The sequence below is a fragment of the Lates calcarifer genome, linkage group LG6 (assembly GCF_001640805.2).
Source record: "Lates calcarifer isolate ASB-BC8 linkage group LG6, TLL_Latcal_v3, whole genome shotgun sequence".
Taxonomy (NCBI): Eukaryota; Metazoa; Chordata; class Actinopteri; family Centropomidae; genus Lates; species Lates calcarifer.
Genome location: NC_066838.1, coordinates 26831521 through 26858547, shown reverse-complemented (window position 1 = coordinate 26858547; position 27027 = coordinate 26831521). Strand labels below are relative to the sequence as shown.

The 27027-nt window shown below is 44.2% G+C and overlaps 2 protein-coding genes across 2 annotated transcripts in view; one reads left to right on the top strand and one right to left on the bottom strand.

The window, feature by feature from the left end:
• Nucleotides 1–3001: 3001 nt before the first annotated feature.
• LOC108879749 (G-protein coupled receptor 37-like 1) lies at nucleotides 3002–11917 on the bottom strand. The gene is made up of 4 exons (XM_018671148.2): nucleotides 10740–11917; nucleotides 7844–8152; nucleotides 6662–7027; nucleotides 3002–6535 (listed from the first exon to the last, which is right to left on the bottom strand). The coding sequence occupies exons 1-4, from the start codon at nucleotides 11448–11450 to the stop codon at nucleotides 6362–6364; spliced, it is 1560 nt and encodes a 519-aa protein (XP_018526664.1). The 5' UTR covers nucleotides 11451–11917; the 3' UTR covers nucleotides 3002–6361.
• Nucleotides 11918–21536: 9619 nt separating this feature from the next.
• itpr3 (inositol 1,4,5-trisphosphate receptor, type 3) overlaps nucleotides 21537–27027 on the top strand; it is a 50585-nt gene continuing 45094 nt past the window's right edge. The window contains exons 1-2 of the mRNA XM_051071505.1: nucleotides 21537–21678; nucleotides 22349–22501. Coding sequence (XP_050927462.1) covers nucleotides 22410–22501 — 92 coding nt within the window. The 5' untranslated portion in view covers nucleotides 21537–21678; nucleotides 22349–22409. The remainder of the gene's footprint in view (nucleotides 21679–22348; nucleotides 22502–27027) is intronic.

The following is a 27027-nucleotide window of genomic DNA, read 5'->3' as shown; positions in this document are numbered from 1 at the left end:
ATTGATCCCTTTGGGATGACTCCCTCGGGGAAGTTACGTTTATGAGGAATGACTCAGATCTGACTGATGGTTTCCTGTTTGTAAACTGCAGCTCACATCAGGTGTTTGAGTCGAGTTGTATCTGACTCAGGACGACGTTTCTCACAGCTCCGTTCTAAGAAGAAAATAAAGTTACAAGGATCTTTTACAGAGTGAAGCCCACACACAGATCATGATAGTCCCTGAGAGACAGGGAGAGTCCAGTGGATGTGGACGTGGTTGAAACATACACCCACCTTAAAGATAGATGTGGGACTCGAACCTGTGACCTTCCTGTTGTTACATAACCTCAGCCTGCAGTTGGTTCCCATCCAGTCTGTCCAAGAGACATTGTCGCATGACCAATGGAGGTCTAGTCGCCTCTGTGTGTGTGTGTGTGGCTTCATTAGTGAACAGAGGCGGTCTGTTCAGTAGCTTGTATCAGAGGGGGTGAGCTCTCATCACTACTAATGAGAACAACATCACCGTCCTCCTGAAACACTCAACAACAAAGTTCCTCCAACTCCACATCACTCTCTCTGTTTCTCCACCTCTTTTCACTTTCTCTTCTTCCGTCCACGATTCACCGACACATTTCAGGGCTGACATCAGTTCGACCAAATTCCATAAAAACACGATAATGTCATAATGTCAGATTTCTTTTCCTGCTCGAATGACATCTCTCTCAGAAACACACCTCACTGAACAAACCGTGAAACCGTCCAGTCGATTTCCTTCATATATACCTCAAAATCACTGAACGTGTTTTTGCTTCAGCCGTAAAAATGTCAAAACAAAATGTTGTGTAAGTTGGATAAGTTGAAACATGAAAGAGTGGTGGAATTAATTAATTAACTTTTTCTTTTTTCTGCTCTGATTTAAGTAAGTTAACGCAGAACTTTTACTTGTGATGGAGTATTTTTACAATGTGCTACTTTTACATAAGTAAAAGATCAGAGAACTTCTTCCATGACTGAATGAATTCCACAGTGTCAGGTCCAAAAATATGAAATCCAGATTTCATGGAGTAGTAATCCAGATTTCATGATGTCACAGCTCCTTTTACTTTATTTACTTTGAAACTGAACAAACGTTATCAGTGTCCAGAGGAACAGTCCTGTCTCTGTGGCAGTTTTCACTGCAAAATGCAAAAGAACAAATCACACAGGAACAACACACACAGAGTAAACTGCTCTGTTTGTCTTCCATTTTGTTTTTGTTCTATTATCCAAACTCAGCAGTTATATTTTCATTGTCCTGCCTCTTCATAGCAAGACAGGTCATTACTGACCACTGAAACTTACTAGATTTCTCTGGAGCTCTCAGTCACATCCTCCTCAGTGAATATAGTTACCAAGGCCACGATCACCAAATATGAGACTTTAGTTTTTACTGTTCTCTGTTCATTCATCACATCCATGGCTAACGGTGAAATGAGGCGATCGCTGCTCAGAACAGCAGCACACCTGCAGATACTGAAGCACTAAGAGTGGTCATGTGCCCAGGATGTGATTAACACCAGTCCAAGTCAGGTTCCACTCACAGATGAAAACAGTGAGATGCAGCTGAAAGCTCCAGAAAAAGGTGGAGTTCAGATAATTCTGTGCACTCTGTCTGTCTGTCCCTCTGCAGGACAGAAAACATCATCTTCCAGCAGCCTTTGAAATCTGGAAATCCCCTGCATGGGTTGCCGGGGGTAACCAGGCAAAGACAGGCGAGGAGAGCGACTCTCATTGATTAGAAAAGAGTTTGAGTTTCTAAATTAACAGAACCGTGTGTGTGTGTGTGTGTGTGTGTGTGTGTGTGTGTGTGTGTCCTTTCTCACATGTGAATTTGGGCTGGTATCCCATGGCGACGGGACAGTAGTGAGGTCATTGATATGCAGAGCAGCAGCTCTGCTGAGGGAAAATCCTCCTCACTGTTGGAGTCGTCTCACAGAGGAGGAAGGATTCCTTTACACCGTTTAAAACTACACACAGGACAAAAGCTTTAATGAGCTTCTCAGAATCTTCTCTGAACATGAAACCGATGATTCCTGTCGTCTGTTTTACCTCATTAAAGGTTCATTAAGTGGTATCGACTCGATGCTGCTGCTGAAGCTGATATCTGTTAAATTCATGGATCACAGATTCATGATCTTGTTTCCTCCTCCTTTGATCAGATAGTTCCTGATTTAAATTTCAAATGACACCCAGCCTCAGTCTTTATAATCCTGGACTCTCCTGAAAAGTCTTAATGTAGCAGAGCTGCAGTCTGAGTGCTGTAGCTAAGGACGCTATAACATGAAACAACAAGAGAAAGCTAAACCCTTTCATTTGCCTTCACTTCTGCTAAAACAATCAGCTCATGAAGCTCTAACTGAACTTTGAAGTTTTCATCCTTCGGTCATGAGCAGCAGACACCTTCTTTGTGTTTAGGCTTAAAACTTCCCTCTGTGATAAAGCTCTGAACCATTCCTAAGTTATGTTACTAAAGGCTCAGACTGCTGGGGAAACTCCCATGATGCACTGAGCACGCCACACTACTGCAGATCATTAACTTTATGTCTTCTCTCCTGTAGTTTCTTCTCCTCTCTGTCCTTGTTCTGCAGATCTCTCTGACTCTGAACCTGCAAGATTCAGATCTGACACTGCTCTTCAGGCCATCATAAAGTTATGGACATTATAAGGCTAGCATTAGCTGCTAACCTTTGGACATCTAACCTTTGGTTCAAAGAACCAGACATTTTCTAACTCCTTGTCCTGATGATTCAGTCAGGAGAGTTTCATGCTGATCCAAGCTGTAGAACAGCTCCAGCTGTGAGTCATGTAACACTGTCTATAGAGAAAAAAGGTCTGTAGACTTTTACTTCCACAACCATGCATGCCCAAAACACCTCTGCCCATTTTCAGGATTCAGCCTAAAGACGCATGCTGGAGTTGAATAACGGAGGCCTGAGCCTGAGTCTGTGTGTAGCTTAATCAAGAAGTTTCCCAGACAACAGTAGTTTTAAATTACACGTTTATTTATAAATTACCAACTCTACATGTGATTGGTTGGTTTATGACCTGTTCACGAGATAAAAACAACCTGGAGACACAAAACTCAACAGACTTTAAAAGAAGACATGTAAGACAGGTCCTAAAGTTAATTTGTTTTGTGTGGACTGTCCCTTTATTAAAAAGTTATGACAGAGGAGCCAGGCTGTGTCTGAGACACAGACATATTTACAGCTGGGATTTTACTTGTTCTCCATTTCTTCACCTGCACATCATCTTTTTACAGAACCAAATATAGAAGGTAAATTAATTTGTTCCCATGTAGCGTTAGAGTAGATACAATATGGTTAATGAACTGAACAAAGGGGGATAATAAAAGGTTTGTTTATTTGTGCAACATGATAAATGAAAACTTGAAACCCGCTCATATGTAACTTGAATAAGAAACCCACAACATTCCAGTCATTTTTTGTGTTGCTAATTTTTGTGTCGAGTTGTCAGACTTTAAAAAAAAATCAAGTTAGACAAATTCAAACTAACATTTAATTTGTTTTAATTAATTTGAATGCACTCGAAGCATGAACCTAAACTCAATGTAGAACTAACGTTGTGTCGTATATTCACATGACCTCCACAGTTACTTCAAAGCTGTTACTGTGAGGAGGTTACATTTCCCAAATACAGCAATTAGTCTAACCTTTATCTGTGGTCATTCAGTCTTCACTAGGGCTGCACAATATATTATTTCAGCATTGTCATTCCCAATAGTCACATTGTAATCTACAACTTTTTCTGCTTGGTACTAAAGGTACTAAACTCCCACAGTTCACATTTTCTATCATTAATCTATAAGTGACTGATTTAATGGTTCTTGGATACAGTTTCTTGCTAGTGAGTGACATTCAGGCCCCGAACCACCAGTCACAATCATTCTTGATCAGTTTATCAAACAACCAAAGCAGGTCCAGTCCTCACCAATCATCGATCTCAACCTGAAAATGAGCGAGGAACATGAGAAAAACACTGAAAAGAAAGATTTGGATGAAAGGATGATGACCAAAAATTCCTATATTTTTTCATATCACAGAAGAAAAATGTTGCAATGTCACTTTTGTCCAAAATGGTGCAGCCATAGTCTTCATTATTAGTACTCCACTTATACACTGTGAATTTTCAATTGGAAAAGATCAGATCTAATATTACATTTTTCCCCATGTTCAATTAGTAAAAGATGACAGAGCTCTGTCAGTCCAGCGTGATAAAGATTCGTTTACATGTACACCTCAAACATTTGGTGAAAATGTACTGTACACAGTTTCTCCCTTTGAGCAGCAGTTTGATGGAGTTAGTCTGACTAGTTTCTACTGGCTGGTGTTCAGACTGATGGTCCGGGGCTGAGGGCTGAGGAGATGCTAAGGCACAGTCGGCTCTGACACACATCATAACATCATGAATGAAACACTGTGGCACTGAATATTACAAAGGCAAAGACATTCTCGTGACATAAAAAATGAAATCTGACTTCCCTTCGTACAAAGATGTAATTAGTCAAACATCTAACATTAAAACGAGCTACATTCATATCTTCTGTTTCTTCATTTGTTCTAGTTGTTTGAGTTTGACAGTGGAAACACTGCTAAAGGCATATTAATATACAAGCTCCTACACAGTTTAATTTCCTGTACAAAGAGACCACCTCAGTACTGAGAGGGTTCGAGTCCTGTTCAAATACTCTGTAGATCTCCTCCCTGCCCTGTTTACTTCACCACCTCAGAGACCGGAGTAGCAGCTTCACCCAGCACCACATCCTTCACAGAAACACAACTCATAAAAATGACTTTCAAACCTTTTAACAACGTCAGGATTTATCTTCACACAAGTACTCACATTCATGTCTGAGATCACTGTGTGACTGAACTGCCACTTGTGGGAGCATTTCTTGAAGCCAAAGCTGTTTTGGAGGCTGAGATTATCTTAATTGGAGTTGAATCATCAGGAGGCTTAAAAGTTATTTTCTATCATGTGTAGCATTCTTGCTGCTAAAGAAATTCAGTTTAGCCTTACAAACTCTAACCAACCTGGGGAGCAGGAATGAGGCAATCCTTCAGTTAATTATTTTTGAAATGACTGGCTTCATGATGCAGTTGGACCAGATTTGACTCTTCATTCGGTCCCATGTGGAATGGCTCGAGACGTATTATCTTCTGGTCACAAACTAACCGGCATAAGGTCAGGAGGTCAGCAAATATGAATCATCCTCTAGGGACCATGAATACCATGGAAAGCTTTGCAACATATCTTGTGCTGGACACTTACACATGGACCAACATCATGTCCTTTGAGTTTAATAGTTCACCCGCTGAAGTTTAACTTTTTTCTGCCTTGTCAGCAGCTTTGTCTTCAAGAAATCTTAATGTAGGGCTGGGCAGTAATGTAGTATTTCTGTTGGCTGAAAGTCAATGTGTCATGTAATTTATACACCCTGTGCTGACCCTCAGTCTGTAATGAAGCTTTGGCAGCAGTGCAACTATAACATTCATGCCAATAAAGCCTCAAATGATTTGAACATGTAGTTAACATTCTTGCAAAACTGTCCAATTTAATGACTTCAAACAAACTGAAGCAAAAACTATAAGATTAGTTGCATAGTGTTTGTTTTGCTGTAATAGATTACAGTGGAACACAGTTCAATACTTTTTACATCAATTGGTTTGATTTGATTCAAACTAAGGCCCAGCCCTCCATCAACTCCACCTGTGGCTCCAGCGTCAGATCATAGCAGCAAACCTTTGTTAGGTTCACCAAGCTAATGAGCTGCTGCTCCTCCATAAAGCACATTTAAACTTCATCCATCTTAAGTGTAACCGACAAAGGACATCCAGAATCTTCTGTCTATTCTGCACCTGTTGTTTCTCCATCACACTTGACAAACATTTCAGCAGGGAGCTGGAGGGAAGAGTCCGCTGGGAGAGTCCTGAAACAGGCTCCTGCTTTTACAACAGCTGGTTGTGCAAGTACAGCAACATTTCTAATCTCACTACAGATTAAACCTCATTTCCTGCACAGAGAGGAAGCTGGAGAGGAAACACTGTGTCCATAGAGGAATATCATACAAAACTCTGGAACTCTGGAGGAGGAGAGGACAGAAGGATGGAGATGATCATTGAGTGTTCTGGAAGAGAGTGAGAGAAGTATGGATGGATGAAGGAGGAGGAGAACAGGGTTCACAGCAAACACTGGAGGGAGGAGAAAGGAAACTGACCAGTTAACGAACATAAAGGATGGAAAGAAGAAGAGGAGAATGGATGGGTTTGATTTATGGAGGAGGAAGTGATGGACTGATGGTTAAAGACGGACCCATGGCTCTAGCTGGAGATGGACAAGATGGCTGACGTGTCTTTAGCCTTATCAAAGAAGATGGACGTCTCATTGGCTGCCTTCAGTTTGACCTGGGCAGAACCTGGCGAGCCTTGAGTCGTGGTTGGCTGACACTCCTGACAGCAGCAGCAGCAGCAGTCCATGAAGGCCTGACCGAGAGCCTGGAACACAGCAACATGCAGTGAGTGCTCTGTTTCTGAAGGCCTCTCTGACCCCAGCAGCTTCACTGTTCACTACTGTTCTGCAAAAAAACTATAGTTCTGTCTTCCATTAACCCTCTGACCTACCTTACAGAGACAGAGCAGCAGCACCGGTGTCACTGATGACTTGAAGAACAACAGGAAGTGATGTAACAGAGCCAGCATGGAGGCCGTGTCCTCGGAGACGGTGAGGCTGGGGTGATACTGCAGGGTGATGTTGCAGACGTGTTCGGGCAGAGCGCAGATGCCGTACACCACAGCCAACGCCAGCAGTGTGCAGTTCAGCTGCCTCTCCACCGCCTGGTGCTGCTGACGCTTCTGATTGGAAGAGCGGTCGTCATGGTTACGCTGCTTTTGGGCGTCGCTGTTGACGTTGCGGGTGGCCATCTGGCAGAGGATGGTGAAGAGGACGGGGAGGCAGAAGTAGCAGCCGAAACACCACCACATACGACCCTGAAGCAGAGAGTAAGTTGTAAGTAATACTTGTGGTACTTGTTAAAGTTTGTCTTTTTTGTGGTACTTCATTGATCTGTTCAGGGTACCACTGAGTACCACAAACAGCCACAAGATACCAAGATGTACTGCAAAGACCCAGTGCTGTTTTACTTCATTAGAGTACTTCTTGTGCTGTGCATAAAGAGACACAGAAGTTAACACAGTATGAAACATTTTAAGATTTTTTAGATGGCTTTCAAAGGTTTGCAGTGACATGTCTTCTCTGTGAAACTGAAGAAGAATTTTTAAGGAATAATTGCAGACAAAATCTGTGGCTGTGCAAAGATGAAAATTCAAAATGTAGTAGTGCAGGAAATAGTCAAGCTTAGTACTAAGGCCCCGAACGTGTGGACAACCCCTTAACTGTTGGGGGTTGGGTTAATAACAAGTTAAATACAGTAATGTTCAGACTCACTTTGCAGCAGTCATTAAAACACAGTGACAGAAATAATGTTGTACAGTGCTCTAAAGCCTCACAGTGAAAGCCTCACAGTTTTTTCAGTACTTACAGAAGAGAAATCAGATCGTACAGACTAAACACTTGACATGAGACACGTGCTGACTTGTTGATTCAGGTATTTGTACTGACAGAGAAGGAGGAAGAGACCTGCTGAGGCTGTGAACATATGGGGCCCAGATTTTTGTGCTGCACCACTGCTCAAGATGGAGAACAGAAAGAGAGTGTCCTGGTGAATTGAGCAGCAGGTTTATAATATTTAGTTTTATAATGTCTATAATGTAGTCAGATAGCTTGAGGACAGAGGAGAGACTCACCTGGTGATACCTGAGCAGCAGGGAGTGGAGGGAGTCAGGTAGGTAGAGGGAAAGCGGAGAGGAGGTGGTGATGGTGCAGGAGTCCACCAGCCGGCCGGTGGAGGGGGACACGGCCTGGCTCAGCTGCCACAGGAAGATCTCGGGGCTGGACAGCAGCAGAGCGCCGAGCCACACCAGCAGCAGCTTCAGCAGGACTGAGCGGCAGCGCTCCACCCGCCGAGCCTTCGGCTGGGACGACGAGGTGGCGGCGTGGAATCGGTCGATGCCCAGAGCGCACAGAGTGAAGGAGGTGATGCCCAGAGACACGACCTGTGGGGACAAGGAGGAGGAGGACGTTGGTGAGTAAATTCTGACCGTCAGATCAAAATATCTCAGCTTACAATAAGTCCCAGTATAACTGTTTATAGTGCTCAGAGTATTGTTGATCCTTAAGGAGATTTTCAAACTCTGCAGATGCACAGTATTGTTCTGTTGCTGCTAAAACCAAACGTAGATTCAAAACGTTTTATCAGACGTAAATGTTTACTATGATGAATAAAATACAATATCTCCAACAAATGGCAACAGAAGTGGCCGTACATTCCAGGGCTGCCATCCAAACACTGGGTTCTGTCTCCTCCAGTCCAGAAGAAGGTTATAATGCACCTGAAGCTGTTTGCTAACTGACAGAAACTCCAGAGGATGAACTTCAGCACTGAATCAAATCTATGAACCACTGCTCTAACAGTTCCCTCACCCACAGGATCATCTGGTTGTTGAACTGATCAGGGATCAGATAAACGCTACTCACTGACAGTTACACAGTGGGGGGAGGACAGATTATATATGTGTCTTGGAGAGATGAGTGCATTAACACCTTTCTGACTTGACCTGAATGCTTCTTGGAGGCATTTAACCTTTTTTACACTTCTTACACTGCAGATGCATTCTTAGAGGATTCAAAACATTTATTTTTTGCAGTATTGTACAGAGAGAATGTGTCAGGCTGTAACTTTGACTGTAGCTCTCACATACAGTCAAATACACAAGTCCTGTCTCAGAATGACCTCCTGTAACTGCAAACCTGTCTTTAACTTTCAGACCAGATTGTGGAGCTGCCTCCTCTGCTGCTGTCCAGAGTGATCAATACTTCAGCTGACAGCTAACTATCATTGGAATTCACACATCTTACTGTGTTTCTTTGACTGTGTGCAGATGTTTGTGTTTTGTTAGACGCGACAAAAAACTGCCTGACGTGCAGAGGTGAAGGGTGTAGTATCCCCTGGTGTTTCACCTGATCGCACCAACAACATCACTCCTTTCTCTTTTCCATGTTTACAGTCACCTCAGGTCTGTCAGGTCCAGGAATTAATCTCCAGATTTCATGTAGTGATTTGTTAATATGCAAAAACATGTTAGCCATAATCCTCTGCTCTTATATATCCCCTCATGCTCATTTTTCTCCAGAGTCAGATGAGAAGTTGGATTTTAGTTTCATTATGTCCAGTACAGAGGCAGGTCCAGTATCTGCTAAAACTAGCTTAGCACAAAGACTGGAAGCAGGAAGAAACTGTAAGCTAGCTCAGTTACAAGAGGAGAAAATACATGTTTCAGCAACTCCAAGTCTGTCAGTGTGACTGTAGGGAAGACTTCACACAGAGTAATCACGTCTGCTCAGAACTACCACAGAAACACTATCAGCTGCTCTCAGAGCTGAGGACTTCCAATATGGCCGCCAGACACAGGGTTACAAATCATACAAGCACATTTTCACCCCAAATTTGTTCCTGACAAACCATGGCAGCAGCACCAGGACATTCCTGCTGACTTAGCAACAGGTTACCATGGCAACCGACTCTCAGTGAGGAGCTGCTTTAGCCTCTGCTGCGACCAGTTTCATGTCCAGACTGAAATCTCTTCAAATCTGATCGACAAATATATTAAACAGATGTGTCTGGAGCAACGATATGACAAGTAAATCCACGCACAAAATATGTGTTTCATGCAACTCCACTGATCGACAGTTGGTGGCAGCAACATGCCACAAAATGGAGCAATGACCAAAAGCAGAGAAGAAGAAAACTGCTGGAACACAACATGTAAACAGAGCAGTTTTCCAACTGTTGCAACCTTACAAGAAAAAAAAAACATATGAACAAAATGCTCCTTTAAAAAAAGTGCTTGGGGCAGTGACAAAGAGCAGAAGGTTAATCCTTCCAACATATGGCTGAAAACCTTTGACAGATTCTGACAGGTTGTCCTCAGATTTGGTGTGGATATTCTCTAGTTGGTGTATTTTAGATAAAGGGTAAAGGTAAAGGTAAATTAACCATACTTTTGAATGGCCACTACAATGTCCAGATTCAGATTCAGTGGAAAAGCTTGTTAGCAACAGTGCTAGCTCAGTTATATCCATCGGTCATGATGGTCCCAGAAGTCTCCTGAAGTAATGCTGCCAAGTGTGCAGATATTTAGACCTGGGTTCTGATCACACTGTGAGTCAGAACAGGTCCAGATGTGCTCTGGTCAATCCATCATACTTTAGTTCCGATGTGTTCCGTTCTGTTTACAAGTAAGATAAAATATTATCTTTAGGGTCTTCAGGGTCTCTGTGAAATACTGATTGCTTGTTAATACCAGGTGTAAACGGGATCTTAATGATTACCCCCTAATGATGACCTGACCTTTACCCCACCAAAAAGATTAGCAAAATCTAACAGCAGATTGTCATTAAAATTTACTGCGAATGCTGTCATGCTCCTCAGAGGATGGATCTGTTAAATTTTCAACATTCCATGTGATTAGCGCCACCCTCAGGACCACAGGTCAGCATCAAGTGTTTGTATGAAGAAACCAAAAAGAACCGTTTCAAGCAATCACACTGAGCCCCTCCCACCTCAACACAAGCCACACCCACCTCCATATAAGGCACCAAGCGGCAGGTGATGTCACCCAGGATCCTCCTATGGGAGAGCTGGTTTAGGACCACCACTGGGAGGCAGAGCACCAGGACCAAGAAGTCCCAGAATGCCATGCTGGCCAGCAGGTAGTTCCAGGCAGACCTCATGTAGTAGTTGTTCCAGACAATGCACATCACCGCCATGTTTCCCACCACACCCACCGCCAGCACCAGGCCAGCCAGGAACAGGATGGCGTAGGCCGCATATGAGCTCTCCGCCAGCGGGTAGAATGGGTTGAAGAGTCCTGGGGTGTCACTGTTGGAGGTGGTGGTGTTTCCATGGAGATTGACATCATCATCCTCACCACTGCCCCCTGCTGCTATCTTTGTCACGTTGTTGAACTCAGTGGCCTGTGGTGGTGTCACTGAGTCGTTCTCAAAGGACTGACTGAATGTGGACTGTTGCTCGTCCTCGTCAGCGCCTCGAGCCAGGCGGCGGTGCTGTTCCACATCCAGGTCCAGCATCTCGGGGAGGGGGGCGCTTTGGTCGGGGGTGTAGGAGTTGTCCCGAGCTTTGAGCTGCTTGGTGGTCCAGAGGGGTTCCAGTTTGACATGAGACGAGGGTTTATCAAGGGTGTCACGCTGACCGTCATGTTGCCCAACACTCTTTGCATCTGTAAACAGCAGCAGCAGGTACAGACACAGCCACAGGCTGATAGATGGAGCCATGACGCAGATTTTGAATGTGAGAGATTCCTCTCAAAGTCAAACCAGATTTGTTTGCAAGAAATTATTTGAAGTGACAGCAAAAAAATGGTGCAGCACTCCAATAAAATTCCAGCAACGTTCCCGAAAAGTCCCAGTATTTAGGAATAAATCAATCAATTTGGCGAAGTTTCCAAAACCTTTAAGGAGGATCTTACTCTGAAACCCTGGGAAAAGCTGAAAAGACAAGATTTGTTTGGTGTAGGCAAAAACTCCAGGAAGATTTTGGTAGAATTACCTCAAAGTTGGCCAATTTTTTATTTTTTTTTTTGAGTTTTAATAAATTTGTAGTCCAGACAGGATGAAGGTCTTCTCTGTTTTCACCTTCTCTTCTCTTCTCTTCTCTCTTTAAACTCCCAGCCGTCCAAACTTTCCCACTTTAAAACTCAACTTTGTTTTTCCCGTCCATCCGTAATCCAAACAGGTGTGGTGGAGCTCCAGGAGGAAGAGGAGGAGGAGGTGGAGGAGGAGGGGGCTAGCAGGGCCCAGGGTCCGTCTCGGGGGCTGCTGTGTCTGGGCTGCAGGCAGCAGAGAGACTGGGTGTCCTGGAGCTCTGAGGGTCTCTGGGAACAAGCAGCCCTCTGCAGTATGGCTGGATGGAGCCTTTGTCAGGACACACACACACACTCACACACTGACAGGCCTACAAACACAAGCATACAAACAAGGTTGGCACACACACACAAACTCACACATTTGTCTGCACAATCATGCATGCATACTTTCTTTTGCTCTTTTTGGCTCTCCCTCTCTCTCACACAAAGTCACACACACATTTAAACACACTCAGCTCTGCTGCCCCCTGGTGGTGGTTTCACTGGGAACTGAAGTTCACTGACAGAAACATGTTTGACTCGAATACTGATGAAGCTGCTTTTCTGTGTGTTCGTGCGTGTGCGTGTGCGTGTGTGTGTTGTTGTACTTGTGTTTGTGGGAACCCAGTGTGAGAACATTTTTGCAGGGTGAGGACAAATCTGGCAGCTTTTTACAGCCACAACATCAACTGTGATCTCAGTAATTAACTTGATCACAAAATGAAGGACAGAAGTATGGGAATGTGCAGTAAATCATAAAATACAGTTTCATGTAAAACATCGTGTAACTATTTTTAAATTAACAACTTCAGAGTCACAGTGATGGTTCAGTGTAACAGAGAATGGAGCCTCTGTTGTGTCTCTGTGTAACTGTGTTTCTTGAATAAGCGTCATTCTACTGAACTTCCCATAATGCATCAGAAATGTGGCAAAGTTTTTTTTTTTTTATCAGATTTTGTTTACGATCCAAACTTTCAGCTCTGAAACTGAATCTGTCTGAATAATAATCACAGCTGATGTAAGTCATTGGTTTCAATAAAAACAACTCCTCAGGACACTTTAAGAAAAGTTTCTGGTGACAGAAGTTAATAAATATGCAAAACAGTAATAGAATTTAGAAGTATTCATCGTTAGTGTTATTGTAACAGAGCTGCAGTTCAGCTTTCTGCCACTAGAGGTCAATGTTACTCTGTTGGTGAAACTGTGACTGATGGAGACAACAGCACTATCTCCTCTTCTTCTTTGGTGTCTGATACAATAATAAATTATAGTAAGAGGTCAAAGGTCAGAGCCAAACAGGTTATACTGAGTCGTGTGTCCTTACAGCAGGGTGCTGAGCCTTCTCTGGTCAGATGAATGGAAGTGGTACAGAAACATGAAGGATTAAGAGGATTCAGGATGTGTGTTGATGTTGGGGTGATCACAGCGTACGCTGCCATGATTTTTTTCTTTTCATCTTTTAATACATGTCTCACAGATCCATAGACTTTACGCAAATACTAAAAAAAATCGTGGATCAGTCCTTTAATCTCTCAGATCAGACCTTTGTTGTGTTGAAGTCACAGGAATTTAAGCAGGAAATGTGGCAGGAAAGTGACTGAAACAGCTTCAGAATTTACAAAGGTCACTTTATCTGTGTGTTATCAGGTCTCTGTGCAAACAACTGGTTCACACACACACACACACACACACACACACCATTATGGCTTTTAAAAGCCATAGGTTAGCATGTGGTAATAATTATCTGATGGCTTGAGTGTGTGTGTGCATACATGAATGGACGTATTGTGTGTGAGAACAGTGTATATGTTGGTGTGTATATGTAGAGTTCATGTATTTGTTGAGTGTGTGTGTGTGCATAAGAGAGAGTGTGAGAAGTCAACACTTAAATATGTATGTCCTCTGCACAGTGTTTACCAAATGGGAGGTTTGTGTGTGTGTGTGTCAGTAAGTTTCACAGATCACCAGGTGTCCTCCCATGATGCATCAGTCAGGTCTACAGCCAACTGAAAGAAAAAATATGAACGTCTCAAATTTTGACCTGGAAACGTCCTGAAACATTAGAAGAGAAATAAAACAGCGACAGACAGGAAGTGTGAACATAGAATGAGTCTGTGTTTAAAGCACTAAACACACTGGAAACAACATGAGAGCTCATGTTACTTTATTTTAGAGTAATTAACAGCAGTTTTAAATTAACTGTTTCTAAAGCTAGAGTCCCTGATTATGGTTCTACGGTGGCCCCTGAGGACAAAACCCATTCAAGGAAGAAAGCACAAATATGAAGGGCAACAGGCTCCAAATCAGAAATGCAACAAACATCAGGTAAAACACATGCAAATAAGAGGGAGCTCCTCAGGACGATTGGAGGAGCGATGGGATCGATTTGGATAAACCGCAACGTTACAGACTTATTTCTAAACAGCCTCTGTTCCTGTTCTTAATGATGTGATGTATCAGGGTGTATTAGTTCCCTACAGAGGCAGCAAACATTTATTATGTGTTCAGCTTTAGTTTCAGACAAACTGGAAGCAACACATATTATACTGTTTTTCTTCAGAGATCTGGACTGTGAGCTGCTGATCCCGCATCTCTGAAAATAAACTGACCACGTGATTAAAAATAAATGGCTCCCTTTTGAGTTCAATTTAACTTCCCTCAATGTTACTTTCTTTCTTGTATTGTGTTTTGTCCTTTGGGGCCACTGTAAGTTACAGATTGAAAAGTCAGCTCAGCTCAGATGGTTTGAGAAGCTGCAGGAGCTGTCGGGTGTTGTAACAGAATCAGAGTGTGTGTGTGTGTCAGAGAGCAGGATGTTGTTAGAGGCAGGACACCTGACCAGGTGGTGTGTTCAGGTGGTCACGGCTCACTGGTTGATCCACCACATCAAGAGAAAGATCTATCACAGAATGTAAATAACAGACAGCAGGAGTACACTCTGTTTGTTTGACTGATACTCATTACAACAGAGGATCCATGTTATGGAACTAAAAGCAGGTGGACGATGTCTCATATGATTCATAGTCTTTTATTTATGTTTTCTTAATCCTCCTCTGAGTCAGTGACTGTTTGCTCTTCGATCTGATTTCACACCAGTCACACCTTCTGTTTGTGACCACACTTTAAAAACTGCTCCTCTGCTTATATCCGCTGTCGTTTCAGCGTCAGAGCAACGTGGACCATCTCCACCCAGACTGTCAGCTAGAGCGATGTCTCTTCTCCAGACACTCAGTCAGGTACCTTCTTGTTGGGTTTGTGTGTTTGACTCTGCAGAGGCTGCTCCTTATCATCTAACTGATCCATTGCTAAGCCCAGTCTTCCTCGTTCCTGTTGCTACACCTGTCAGACTTACAGTTTCAGTTGTTGTGGTGGCACAGTTTGTTTCAGATTCAGGTTCATGTTTGAAACAGTGGAGGCCTCAGTTTGAAGTAGACAAAAGCAGCTGTCATTTTTCACTGGAAACCATTGATCCATCAGACTGAAGTGGCAGCTGTTACTGGAGGAATTATTAGCTGTAGCTAGTTAACTGATTGAAATCAACTTGGTCCTGACTTGTTTTTGTTTACTTACAGAAAACCTGTTATTCTTCTGTTGCAGCCAGAGACATGGGTGGATGCCAGGATGGAGTTTAACTTGACTTTATTTCTGCAGTTTACAACAAAAACAAAGCAGCTTGTACAGGATTTACATCCCTCTACTGCTACTAGTAACTTCTCAATGTGAACTTGTTTTTCTTCCACTATGTTAAGATCAGGATTTACTTTATTGTCCAGTGAGTACTTTTGTCTTGGTCTCAGAGTTAATGCTGAATACATAAAAGTGCATAAATAAAATAAGCTAGATACTTCTTGTTCAGAACACACACTTATTCAAAGGCGCCACCTTGTGGCAGAAGCTGTACAGCACATCGACAAACATCAGGACTGCGTAAAATATTAACTTGTAAAAAGGAACGATTAGACAACATTAAGTCTTGGATGATGATTCGGTTTCTGCAGCTGAGATATCAGTTGATGTTTTCAACTTGTTTTTACTTGAAGTTTTCCCCAGCACCTCAGTGCCTGACTAACTGACAGGTGGACCATGAACAGACTTGAAAAACTTGCTAGCCTAAAAATGCAAAGGACTGAACAAGTCAAACATTCAAAGAAAACATCTGCTGTGTTTCTGTGAACACATAAATGTTTAGTCATCAGAAACCAGTATACCCCCACCATGCACAGTCCAGTACAGTAGAACGTGGGCCTCTTGGATCACTGTGCTGCCTCTGACCTGGTTAAAGCAGCGGAAAATGGATTCTCAGGAGTCTCTAGAAGATTAACTGTAATATCATTAATGCTTTAACTCTACACAGCCCGCATTAAGGACAAAGAACAAAGTGCTGAGTGAAATATGAATGAACGGATGTGCAGCGACGTGTCTCAACAATCTGTCTTTGTTAACCCAGATTCAATAGACACACTGACAGAAGCTGACTGTTTTATTTGGATTTAAACTTTTGTCCAACAAAAACAGACAAAGGTCTGAAGGCAGAAATCACCAGGTATTTCAACCTTAATTAGAGAAACCAGTAACACTGAAGTATAAACTTTAAAGTCTGCTTCATCTTAATGACAGTCTGGGGTTGAACTGGGTCCGAGCTCTGCCTCCTGATCTCCCTCCTTCAGAGTTCAGCTCCATCTCCTTCAGTATCTTGTTGCTGACTCTCACTCTGACCACGACTGTGACTGTAGCTCCTTCTCTTTGACTTTATTATATTATAAATATCTGTGTTTGTCACTCAGCAACAGGAACCACACTGTGTCTCCTCACTGAGGGAGGGGCTGTGGTGGTACACCTGTAAACAGGTGAGGCTGTTCCTCACAGATCCACAGATGGAACAAAGCAGCCGAGCTCAGGACGAGTCCAGCTCCATCAGAGCTGCCGCTGCTTTTTCATTTCCAGCAAAGGTCCAAATACCTTTTCCTCTGGAGAATATTTGCAGTAGCATCATTAACTCAGGTGACAGGTGTTGCTGATCCTCCGTGTATCAGCCTCCATCAGGTGAGCTGACGAGCTGCATATGGACACAGTGTCCTGCTCAGTCCTGCTCTGCTCCTGCAGCTCTATATAAGGTTGTCAGTCTCTCCTGTGGAAAGACATGGAGGGCAGCACGGGTCAGTGGACACACACGCACACACCCCTTATATGGGAGAGAAAGTCGGTGGAAAATGTTGGTGTGAAACATCAGAGCGTGAAATTCCTCCTTTCTCCTAAATCCAATCTAAATCTCAGGGAGCCGACAGTCGTGTTTGGTTTGGAGCGAAGCATCACGCTGCAGCTCAGAGATGACCTGAAACATGGAAACACACCATCTGATCTGTCCATGTGGGATTTAACCCAAATTCATACATGATCCACACACTGACTGGCTCCCATGATCTATAACAAGACCAGTCTCTGGTCTTAACGTGTCTCAGGTGATCTGATCACAAGGGGGACAGGCGTCACAAAGCATCTCCACCTGCGTCTCCAGACACCACCTGTGATCAGCCACATGTTAAAGCCAGGTGTGAGCAGACACAGCTCCAGCCTCCAGCACCATAACTTCTCCACTGGTTTCTGACCGTGTCTGAATAAGGACGTGTCTGTGTCTTCACCCACAGGTTTCTGCAGAGGCGTCATGAAGTCCAGAGGTCAGGTCCACCGCTCACCGCCATGTTTGTTCCTGAGGCCGTGAACATCACAACGAGGAGACTGAAACCTTCCTCGAGTTAGTGCATGAAACAAACAGAGTCTGACTGGAAACAGACCGACTCTTCTTTGATCTATGTTTTGTTAATGTTTGTGATAGTTTGGATGGAGAGGACTGACACTAAACACACCTCAGTTCTGTACTAACATCATTTCAGAGCCACAGTGTGCAGAAAGGGAGACAGCAGAAACTCTGACAACACTTCATCACCTTATCATCTGACTGTCTTTATCCTCCTCTCCTCGCCTCGTTCCAGTTAGCCGACCTGGTCCGGCTCTCTAACCTCCAGAGGAGTGTGAGGCTGTTTTCAGGTTCAGATGGAAAATCTCTGCCTTTTTTTTTTTTCAGATCTTCTCCCTATTTAGACAGCTGTCTTTTTCTAAATTGGTCCAGCCCGCCAGCCCACTTCAAAAGGTAGACGCAACTATGTCACACACACACACACACACAGATACATATATAACACACCCACGTGATGTGCAGTCAGAGAAACATGAACTCTCTCCAACCTGATCCCCTTAAATTATACGACATGAGCGTCACGTCCGAAAAGTGAGAGAAAGAGCGAGATAAATAAAGTAGTTTGACATAAATGGACAGTCCAGTAAACAGTCCAGAGACTGTAGTTAAAGCAGTTTTAGAAATCAGTTCATGAGGTTGTATTTCCCCGTCGGTCTGCAGACAGCCTGTGGTGCTGAGCATCACTTCTTTTCTCTGCTTAAAGATTTATTCTGCCTTTATGATCCAACCCAGCCAAAGCCTGAATTTAGCTTTTTGTAAATTAATGTAGCAGCTTTAACATAAAGTGGAGGAACATCTGCAACCAATAACATTCTGTTAACTTAAATTATGATCCATCATCTTGGCCAGGTTAATCTCAGGGCCTGTTGATACTCATCATACACAGCAGTTTGATTCTTTTATCAGGAACTGACAAACTCTCAAATGATGAGCTGATTCATTTCATTTCTCGTTCAGTTCCAGTTGATAAATGTGAATTTGTGTTAATTTTCTACGACAGTGAACTCAGCATTTTTAGGTTTTTCACTGTTGCTCATTTGAATGTTAGGAGTAGAATATAGATAGAAACAGTGAAGGTCTTAAAGCTGCGCCGTGTGTTACTGTAGATTCAGATGTTGTGGAGTAAACCTGGATCCTGGGCCGTGGCCTCGTCGACCATCACAGGATTATTGTCTCTGTAAACGATGAGGATGAAGCAGACGTGAGGCAGAAATGAGCTGAGATCTTTTTCCACTCTGAAACTGAGCGCTGACACACACACACACACACACACACACACACACACACACACACACACACACACACAGGTCTTGATTTGCTCCATGAACCCGACGGAAGTTTTACGCCTCCCCAGAAACAAAGGCGCTGTTGGCCTGTTTCTTCCGTCACCACGGTGACCACAGACCCTCAGACTGCCCACTGTCACCATGGCAACCACACACACATACACACAGATAATAAATCAGTTAATGGACAGGTGCAGTGAGTGGACTACTAATTGTACACATCAGCACAGTGTTGGTAAAACTGTGTTACTGAGTCTCTTCACTCGTGACTGTTTAATGTGGGGGAGACATTTTCTTTCAGAATCAGTGCAATATTGATCAAGAAAATCTATAATGTAATTCAATGGACAATTGTCCACAGCATGATGACAGGATTCCTCCAGAGACAGAGCTTTTTATTAAAGATCCTTTTACTTTAACCAGAAACATCTCTATATATCTCTACCAGACTCCATAGAGAAAAACAGGGATTTAACCAGGAGCTGCTGGAATACCACCACCTCCATCTGTTAGCTCGCTCCATTAAAAGTACCCCAAGTTAGCTATCAGCAGTTCCTGTGGATGTACGACGTGTTACTGTGCAGGAAACTGTTGTTTGTCTGATTTCTGAACAGATTTACAGATACATGTTTGCAGTGGACATCAGTGTTAATGATCTCCTCAGGAAGTGGAAGGATCTAAAAATGTGTCGGTCATGTCTGCGTGTTCTGACCTGACGGAGCTACGACTCCAACAAAGAGAGTTTTCGTTTACACAAACTGACCCATCAGTCTGTGTTAGTCTCAGTCTGGAGCGAGGCCACTGAGGTGTCTTGTCATATGACTGTAACAGACTCCTGTCAGCCAATCAGGAAGTGTTTTCTTTGGTCGTGTTGTAAAGCAGAACGTAGACGAGAGAGAACACAGAACCTGATGGACGTCTGAGCTTTAACTGAAGCTCAAACAGCTGTCAGTTAAAGTCAGGCCGCTAACTCTGTGTGTGTGTGTGTGTGTGTGTGTGTGTGTGTGTGTGTGACAGCGACAACAACAACATGTAGTAGGAGTCAGATCATGGAGCCCAGTGAGTCACAAACCACCACTCATCCCCCTGCCCTGTGTAACAGCCCGCTGCTTTAATGGCTAAAACAGGAAGTCCAGTCAGCATGACTCCGCACACACACACACACACACACACACACACACACACACACACACACACACACACACAGTGATGAAAGAAGTACTCAGATCTTGTTTTTAAAAAAGTAGTAAAACCACAATGTAAAAGTTTCATCAGTGAAATGTACCTCATCACACAGAGAGGCTCAGAGTGTAATATGATTCAAAGTCATGACTGGAACTTTATCACAGACTCATGTGAGTGAGTATTCTCTGGTGTATCAGGCTGAAGAGGAGACTAGTATCTGTACACGTCCCTCAGTATTCTGCTTTAGCACAGTACTTGAGTAAATGTACTTAGTTACTTTCCACCACTGCACATCAGTGTGCAGTCTGCCCTGTTTTCATGTGCGACTCATTCTCACAAAAAAAAGTGGTTTACTGTGAAAACCACAAACTTCCGCAGCTGGCATCGTCGACACCTGCAGCTTCTCACAGCAGAGAACGAGTCTTTGGTTCAGATCAGACGAGGAACGAGGATTTTAACGACGTCAAAACAAGAAGGAGTGACCTGAGAGATTTACAGTTTAACATGTTTCTCCTCTAATACTCCGACAGACTCCTGAGATCACCTGACAGTCTTACCTGAACACCAGCTGAACACCAGCTCAACGAACAGAGACACTGTTTTTGGGAAAACACAGGTTTTTACTTCCTGTCTGACAGTGAGATGTTCAGGTGCCTTCAGTGTCATGTCTCAGTTAAAGGTGTCATGTCCAGTGTTCACTCTCACTGTTTCTCTGACGTCAAACCAACGTTAAACATTTGGAAACTCGTATTTCTCTCCTGCCTTGTTGACGTTCATTAACTGGTTTGTTCTCTGTCTGTCGCTGCATCTTGGCGTGTTACCGCCAACTGCTGATCACTGAATCATTGTGAAATCATGGTGTATTACACCACTGTGTGCAGGCGATAAACCAAACATGGAGCCACTTATAGAACAAGACAATCTACAGCCTGAGTGTATAGATGGAGAGTGTCTCTCCTGCTGCTGACAGTGTTATCAGCTGACGTTAACTCACTTTAACACAGACACTTTCCACTTTGCTAAATCATTTTGACAGAGAGACGACCAATTGGAAAAGTCCAACAGTGGACGACCTTTTAAACAGAGGTCCAACAGTATCAGAGTTGGTCAGCATCTGCTCCACTGTTCTGGCTCCCACCCACCTCTGATGGAGGGGCAATACAGACCCCCCCACCCTGCCTCCGTACCCTTTATACAGAACGATGAGGCAGAAGAATTCAGTAATACTGAAGCTGTAAAAGGTGAGGACAGTTATACAGAGCTACTGTGAGTTTAAAGAGAGAATTACTGTGTTTCTGACACCAGACAATAATCTGCTGCTTCAGCCTCTAAAACGTTTTCATCAGCTGCAGTTTAGGAAACTTTGTGATTCTGGAGACAGAGCAGCTAAAATGTTCAGATCATGACAGATTATCGATTTCTCAGAAAAAGGGAGGCTCAGCTCTGTGACGATCAGAGACACACCTGGACGGCAGGAGACCGTCAGCACGCGGACATGAAGCATCAAGCATTTTGAAGTAACGTGCAGCATCTGAGACAGAGAGACAGTCAGTCCACAGGGAGAGTCACTGGTCTGTAGTCAGATGAGCTGCTGATGAAGACCCTGAGCAGCAGCTGAAAGCTCTGGAAAAACCAAGTAAGAGGACGCTGAGGTAAGACTGTTTTTTTTTTTCTTCAAAACCTGATGTTGTGTATCTGTAAATATGTCACTGAACTCGTTTGTTTTGGTTTTGATTAGAAGGGGGCCGGGCCGGGGGGGGGGGGGGTCGTGCATGCACCTCAGAGACCTGCCTGTGCACGCTCCCCTGCTTGTGTGTGTGTATGTGTGTGTGTGTGCTGGGCCCCGCGGCAGTTTTTCTTTCTTGGCGCGCTCTGTCAGCCTTATCAACACCTCGACTCACTTCCTGGTTTTTATTACCAGAGTCTTCAGGCGTGCGCGCGCACCCGCACGCTCCCACACACACACACACACACACACACACACACACACACACAGACTGAGAGAGAGGGAGGGAACAGCGCGGTGCCGTGTTGTGTGTCTGCACCTCTGCATGCTTCACTTTAACCTCCTGGACGACACACACACACACACACACACACAGACACACTCGGACGGGTCGTGTGGTTTGTGCTGTAACGTTCAGGGACCAATCAGCTGTTTGTGAGACTCATGTTTTCACTCCGCGGACTTCTTCAGTGTCTCCGGGTCGCTGTCATGCAGAAGGCGGCAGTGGCTGTGTGAGGACCGGAGGCTGAGGACCGGACTCTGCGCGTTTCTTGTGAACTGAACTCTGAGTTTCTGCCTCTGACGGTTTCACACAGGAGGAGGAGAAAGTTGAAGCTGCGGTTTGTCGTCGCTGCCGGAGCCTGAAGCGGCTGCAGGATGTCGGACTCTGCCTCCAGCTTCCTCCACATCGGGGATATCGTGTCCCTGTACGCGGAGGGATCAGTCAACGGCTTCATCAGCACCCTGGGGTGAGTCTCTGTGGTCTCTGTGGTCCCTGTACTGTAGCCCGCTCTGCAGACCCGGGTCTGCAGGAGCCCTTTAGTGTGAGCTCAGAGTCCCCTCAGGTTCAGAGCTGAGATCAGGAGACTAACTCATCATTTAGAACCGAGCTGCATCAATTAAAATAAGATCCATTCAGAGCTGACAGTGGACTCCTCTGAGACCGGGCTCAGTGTTCTCAGAGGCCTGACAGCTGATTGATTCAGAGAAACCAGGAATCAGAGGTTTGAAGAGAGTCAGAGGTCTCTGTTCTCTCAGCTCCACTCAGACACCCTGAACCTCTGAGTAAAACCTAAACCAGAGTCTGAACTTTAACTGAGCTGAGACAGAATGAAACATAATATGAACATTAAAGTGGAGCAGATTTGAAAAGGTCCACTGTACAAATATCACAGACACCACGCTGCAGATAAAACGACACACAGGCTGATAAGGCGACCATAAAACCATTCAGCACGGCACACACTCTGAGTCCAAGGCAGCGTGTTATGAAGGGAGTGGACACAATAATGTGAACACATGCACGAGGTCGGTTTATCAGATCCAGAGTTTTTCTGTTCCTGCTCCCCAGAGGATGAACCCCTTAGGTTTTAGTGACCTCCTGACCTTTTCCTTCTTTCCTCTAGCTCCACCCAAACGATCCGGTTCATCAGGACGGAGCTGGTTCTTTGATTCTGTGCTTTAAAATCAGTTTCTAGTTTTCAGGAGGTTTAGAATAAATGAGAAAATATTTTTACTGTTGAAACGACGTTTTTCAGGCCTCAGCCTGTTTGTTAAAGCAGCAGAGGAACATGTCAGCTCTGGTAGAGATCTCTGAGTGTTTGTTACCCCCCACCCCCAGGATTCCAGGACTTGTCCTTGGTTTTTCATAACTTGTAACTTTAGTTTTGTCCTGAGTCTCAACTTCAGCCTCCTGCTGCTGTGTGATTGGACTCGGCCTGGTGCTGTCGGTGCTGTAGAAGCATTTCTGTCACTCGTCGTCACAGCAGATACAGTCAGTTTGAACTTTTCACATCGATGCCGGATCATTTTTCAGTTCGACCTCCTCTGTCTGAATCACACTCTGCTGTAGAGGAGGATACATGTGTGGGATCTGTGTCAGAGGGAGACAGACTGGTCTTCAGTGACGAGCTGCTGTGGTTAACTCAGCCACAGACCTCGGGTCAGTGTTTGCAGAGTCCACCACAGGAAGCATGTGAGCTGATGATCAGTGCTCATGTTAGCGAGTGGAGCTGAAACGTAACGTCACGATGAGTTGAATTAAAGGTGTAAAGGTGCTCTCTGCTGGATCCACTCGTCCACGTATCTTTGACTCTTGTGGACTGACGATGGGTCCAAACAATCATTTAATGTTGTATATGCTGTCCTCTCCTCTGCACTCCTCTGTTAATTCCTTTAATTCATGTCATTGATTCAAAAAGGAGAAGTTACAGCAGAGACAGTGAATGTCCTCCCTGCAGACTCTGAGTTTCTGTCCAGTCTGAAAGTGTTTTACTCATCAGTGGATATCAGCAGTGAGACACTGACATAGCACTGTGTAGGATACAACCTTTAATACACACACACACACACACAGTGGCAGCAGCTATGTCTGCTTGTATGGCAGGAAAAGGAAGTGGTATGAAGTGTGTCCAAGAGAGATTTCCATTATGCCAGTGTGAGTGTGTGTGTGTGTGTGTTTCCTGTGCTGTGGTCTTACACCCACTGTTGTGTGTGTGACTCGATCTTGACCTTTACAGCTTCTCTGTAGCCTTTGGCTTCAATTGTTGACTTTCACTGGCTCCCATTGATCTGAGCGCTCACAATACAAACTGTAGGTCACCAGGTTTAGCCACATTAGCGTCATGTGCTAACAACCGTGAGGAAGGAGACGGTGAGTTCTGTTCGGCCAGAGTGAAGTAATGTCCACAGCCACTGGATGAAATGTGGTTCAGACGTTCATGTGTCCAGAGGATGAATCACACTGAAGGACAGTTATCACTCTGTTTTAATCCATGAAGCTTTGTTAAATCCACAGATTAGATTTTAGCTTACGTAGCGTGCTAATGTTGACATGCTAAATGTTCTGTGTTGGATGGATGCTTATGTTACATGTTAATAACGTTGGCATACTTCATGTCACGTGCATGTGCTGTTAGAGACTGTTGGACAGTCCACCATCTTGGACCCGGTCATGTTCCCCTCAGGATGAACCGTAGTAACTCTGCTCGTCCTCTGACTTTTCATCTTGCACCATCCAGGACTTTGGTTTGTGATCAGACTCATAACATTCCCATCAGCCTCAGCTGTTCTCTGTGTTTAGTGATAATTAGAAAATGTTAGCATGCTAATTTGCCAAGCTAAGATGGTGAACACTCATTTTTCTCAGAGGTCTTCAACCCAGCTGATTAGTTTCAGTGGTTACTGTTTGTCTGAGACAGAGATGATTATTCTCCACCCTCAGCCCTGATACCTGACATTAACTGAAAACATGACCTCATGCTAAACCAGGACCAAGTGAGCCATCTGCCAGGACTTTGATTTCTGATTCTGATCTAACTTTGAAAAGTACGGGGGTTAATTCAGTCCTGTTTTTATCAGTTGAGAAGAGTCTCTAAACTCAAACAGTTTCCTGTCTGTGGTTGACCTAGAGAAAGTGACTCATGCCTTTATTCACCCCGTCATGATGTGACGCTCAGTAAAAAACAAACTGTCTGTAGTTTGAACAATGAGAAGAGAAAACTTCACAGGCTTCACGTTGTCCTTTGTTAAAGCACTTTGTACCTGTCGTAGGAAAAGTGCTGAACAAATAAAAGTCGTTATTATTACTGTGATATTAAGGTAAACATTATACCTGCTGACCACAGGCATGTTAACACTGTCTGACACACAGAGGACAGAGACAGGTAAATAATCCTGCACTTCCTTGAGCATCATCCAACTGTGTCTGTCCTCCACCCTTTTAATCAACAAACCAACCCGACACGCCTGAAGGTCAAAAAGTGAAACTGTGTCTGTCTCCAGAAAGGGCTGTGGCCAAAAGTAAAGGGACGGCCAAACATTATAGCAACAGTAGAGTGTGTCCATGTACAATACCAGCTTCATGAAAAGTGGATTCCCAGTCTGGTGTCGGGGAATGTGACTGGTCTGGAATCTGTTCGAGTTAGAGGCTGATGATGTTACACTGTCAAACTGTGACTGTCAGTGAGTGTCTGTTTGCTCACAGTTTGTTTTTATTAGGACTGAACTGGCAGCTGGAGACACACTGATATTTGAATACAGAGTACCTGCCAGGTGAGATGTACAGGACGACCTGATGTATACAGAGGGAGGGAGTGGATGAACCTGCTGGTTTCCCTACAGTCAAATTCTGCTGCATCAACACGAACAGGATTCAAACAGGACGTTCAGATGTTTCTGCTCTTCGCCTCTAATGCAGCAGCGTGTTGACACAGCACCGAGCTGCTGAGGTGGTCGCTCAGTGCAGAGCAGAGCGTTTCATGAGTCGCACTTGTTTCTCCTCAGCTCGTATTTCCTCGCCCACGTTCATTTCCCAGGAAGATTTGTCCTCCCTGATCCTCTCTCCAGCAGACCTCGTGAATAAATGTTGACGTGAGGATCATGTGACTGTGGAGAGAGTCGGAGTTAAAGCTTCCTGCAGAGTCAAACATCTGTCTGCATCAGAGCTGGTTTCCCTGTTGCTCTTAAAGTGAGCAGTGGTCAGGAGCATTGTTGGCTCCTTACTGGTCTGGTCTGAGGTCAGTGGTGCATTATCAAGATGTGAGCACACACGGCGTTCTCAGTCCGGCCTTTTCTGATTTCTGGTTCAGATGATGGAACCAGCAGAGCAGCAGCGTCCTCTCCTAACACCTCTAACACCCTGACATGTTCAGCCAACACTGACTGTCACTGTTCACTTTATCTCCTGCTCTCTGTCTCATCTAATAGATTCAGTACTTAGTTTGTTAGCGTTAGTGTCCTACGTTGTCTTTGATTGAGTGGTAGAAATGGATAACAACTTCTTTCTCCGTCAGAGTGGTTAGAGTCTGGATATATTCCAGAGGTTTAAGGGAGGAGGTGAGATACTGTGTGAAATAAAAATAACAGGAGGATAGTTGATGGTTACGGTAGTTTGGCTGCTGATCAACAACTGATTGGCACAATTTGCATGAGCCATAACTCAGTTAAATCTAAATCCACAGAGACAGATTTCAGATTCAGTGTGACTTCGTCCATAAACCTGCGCAGGAATCAGGAAAGAGAAACTTTTTACATCTTGTAATCTTGTAAAGCTGAGTCAGACGGACTAAACCGCCTGTCTCACTCTCATCCTGCAGGTTTCACTCTGTCAGCGAGGTTTCTCTGCTGTCAGGCAGCGCAGATGTAAAACACCTGCATGTATTCAAATACCACAATCCATATTCAAATCTGTTTTCCTGCAGGAGGGAGGAGGGACGGAGAGGTGGAGCAGGGTGAAGAAAACACAAACCATGCTTTACATTCTGTCCTCAGTCTG

Coding starts and splice junctions, on each gene's coding strand:
- LOC108879749 (XM_018671148.2), bottom strand. CDS start 11,450: ATGGCTCCATCTATCAGCCTGTGGCTGTGTCTGTACCTGCTGCTGCTG. Junction 8,153..10,739: donor GCTTGGTGCCTTATATGGAG/GTGGGTGTGGCT, acceptor TTGTCCCCACAG/GTCGTGTCTCTGGGCATCAC. Junction 7,028..7,843: donor TGCTGCTCAGGTATCACCAG/GTGAGTCTCTCC, acceptor TCTCTGCTTCAG/GGTCGTATGTGGTGGTGTTT.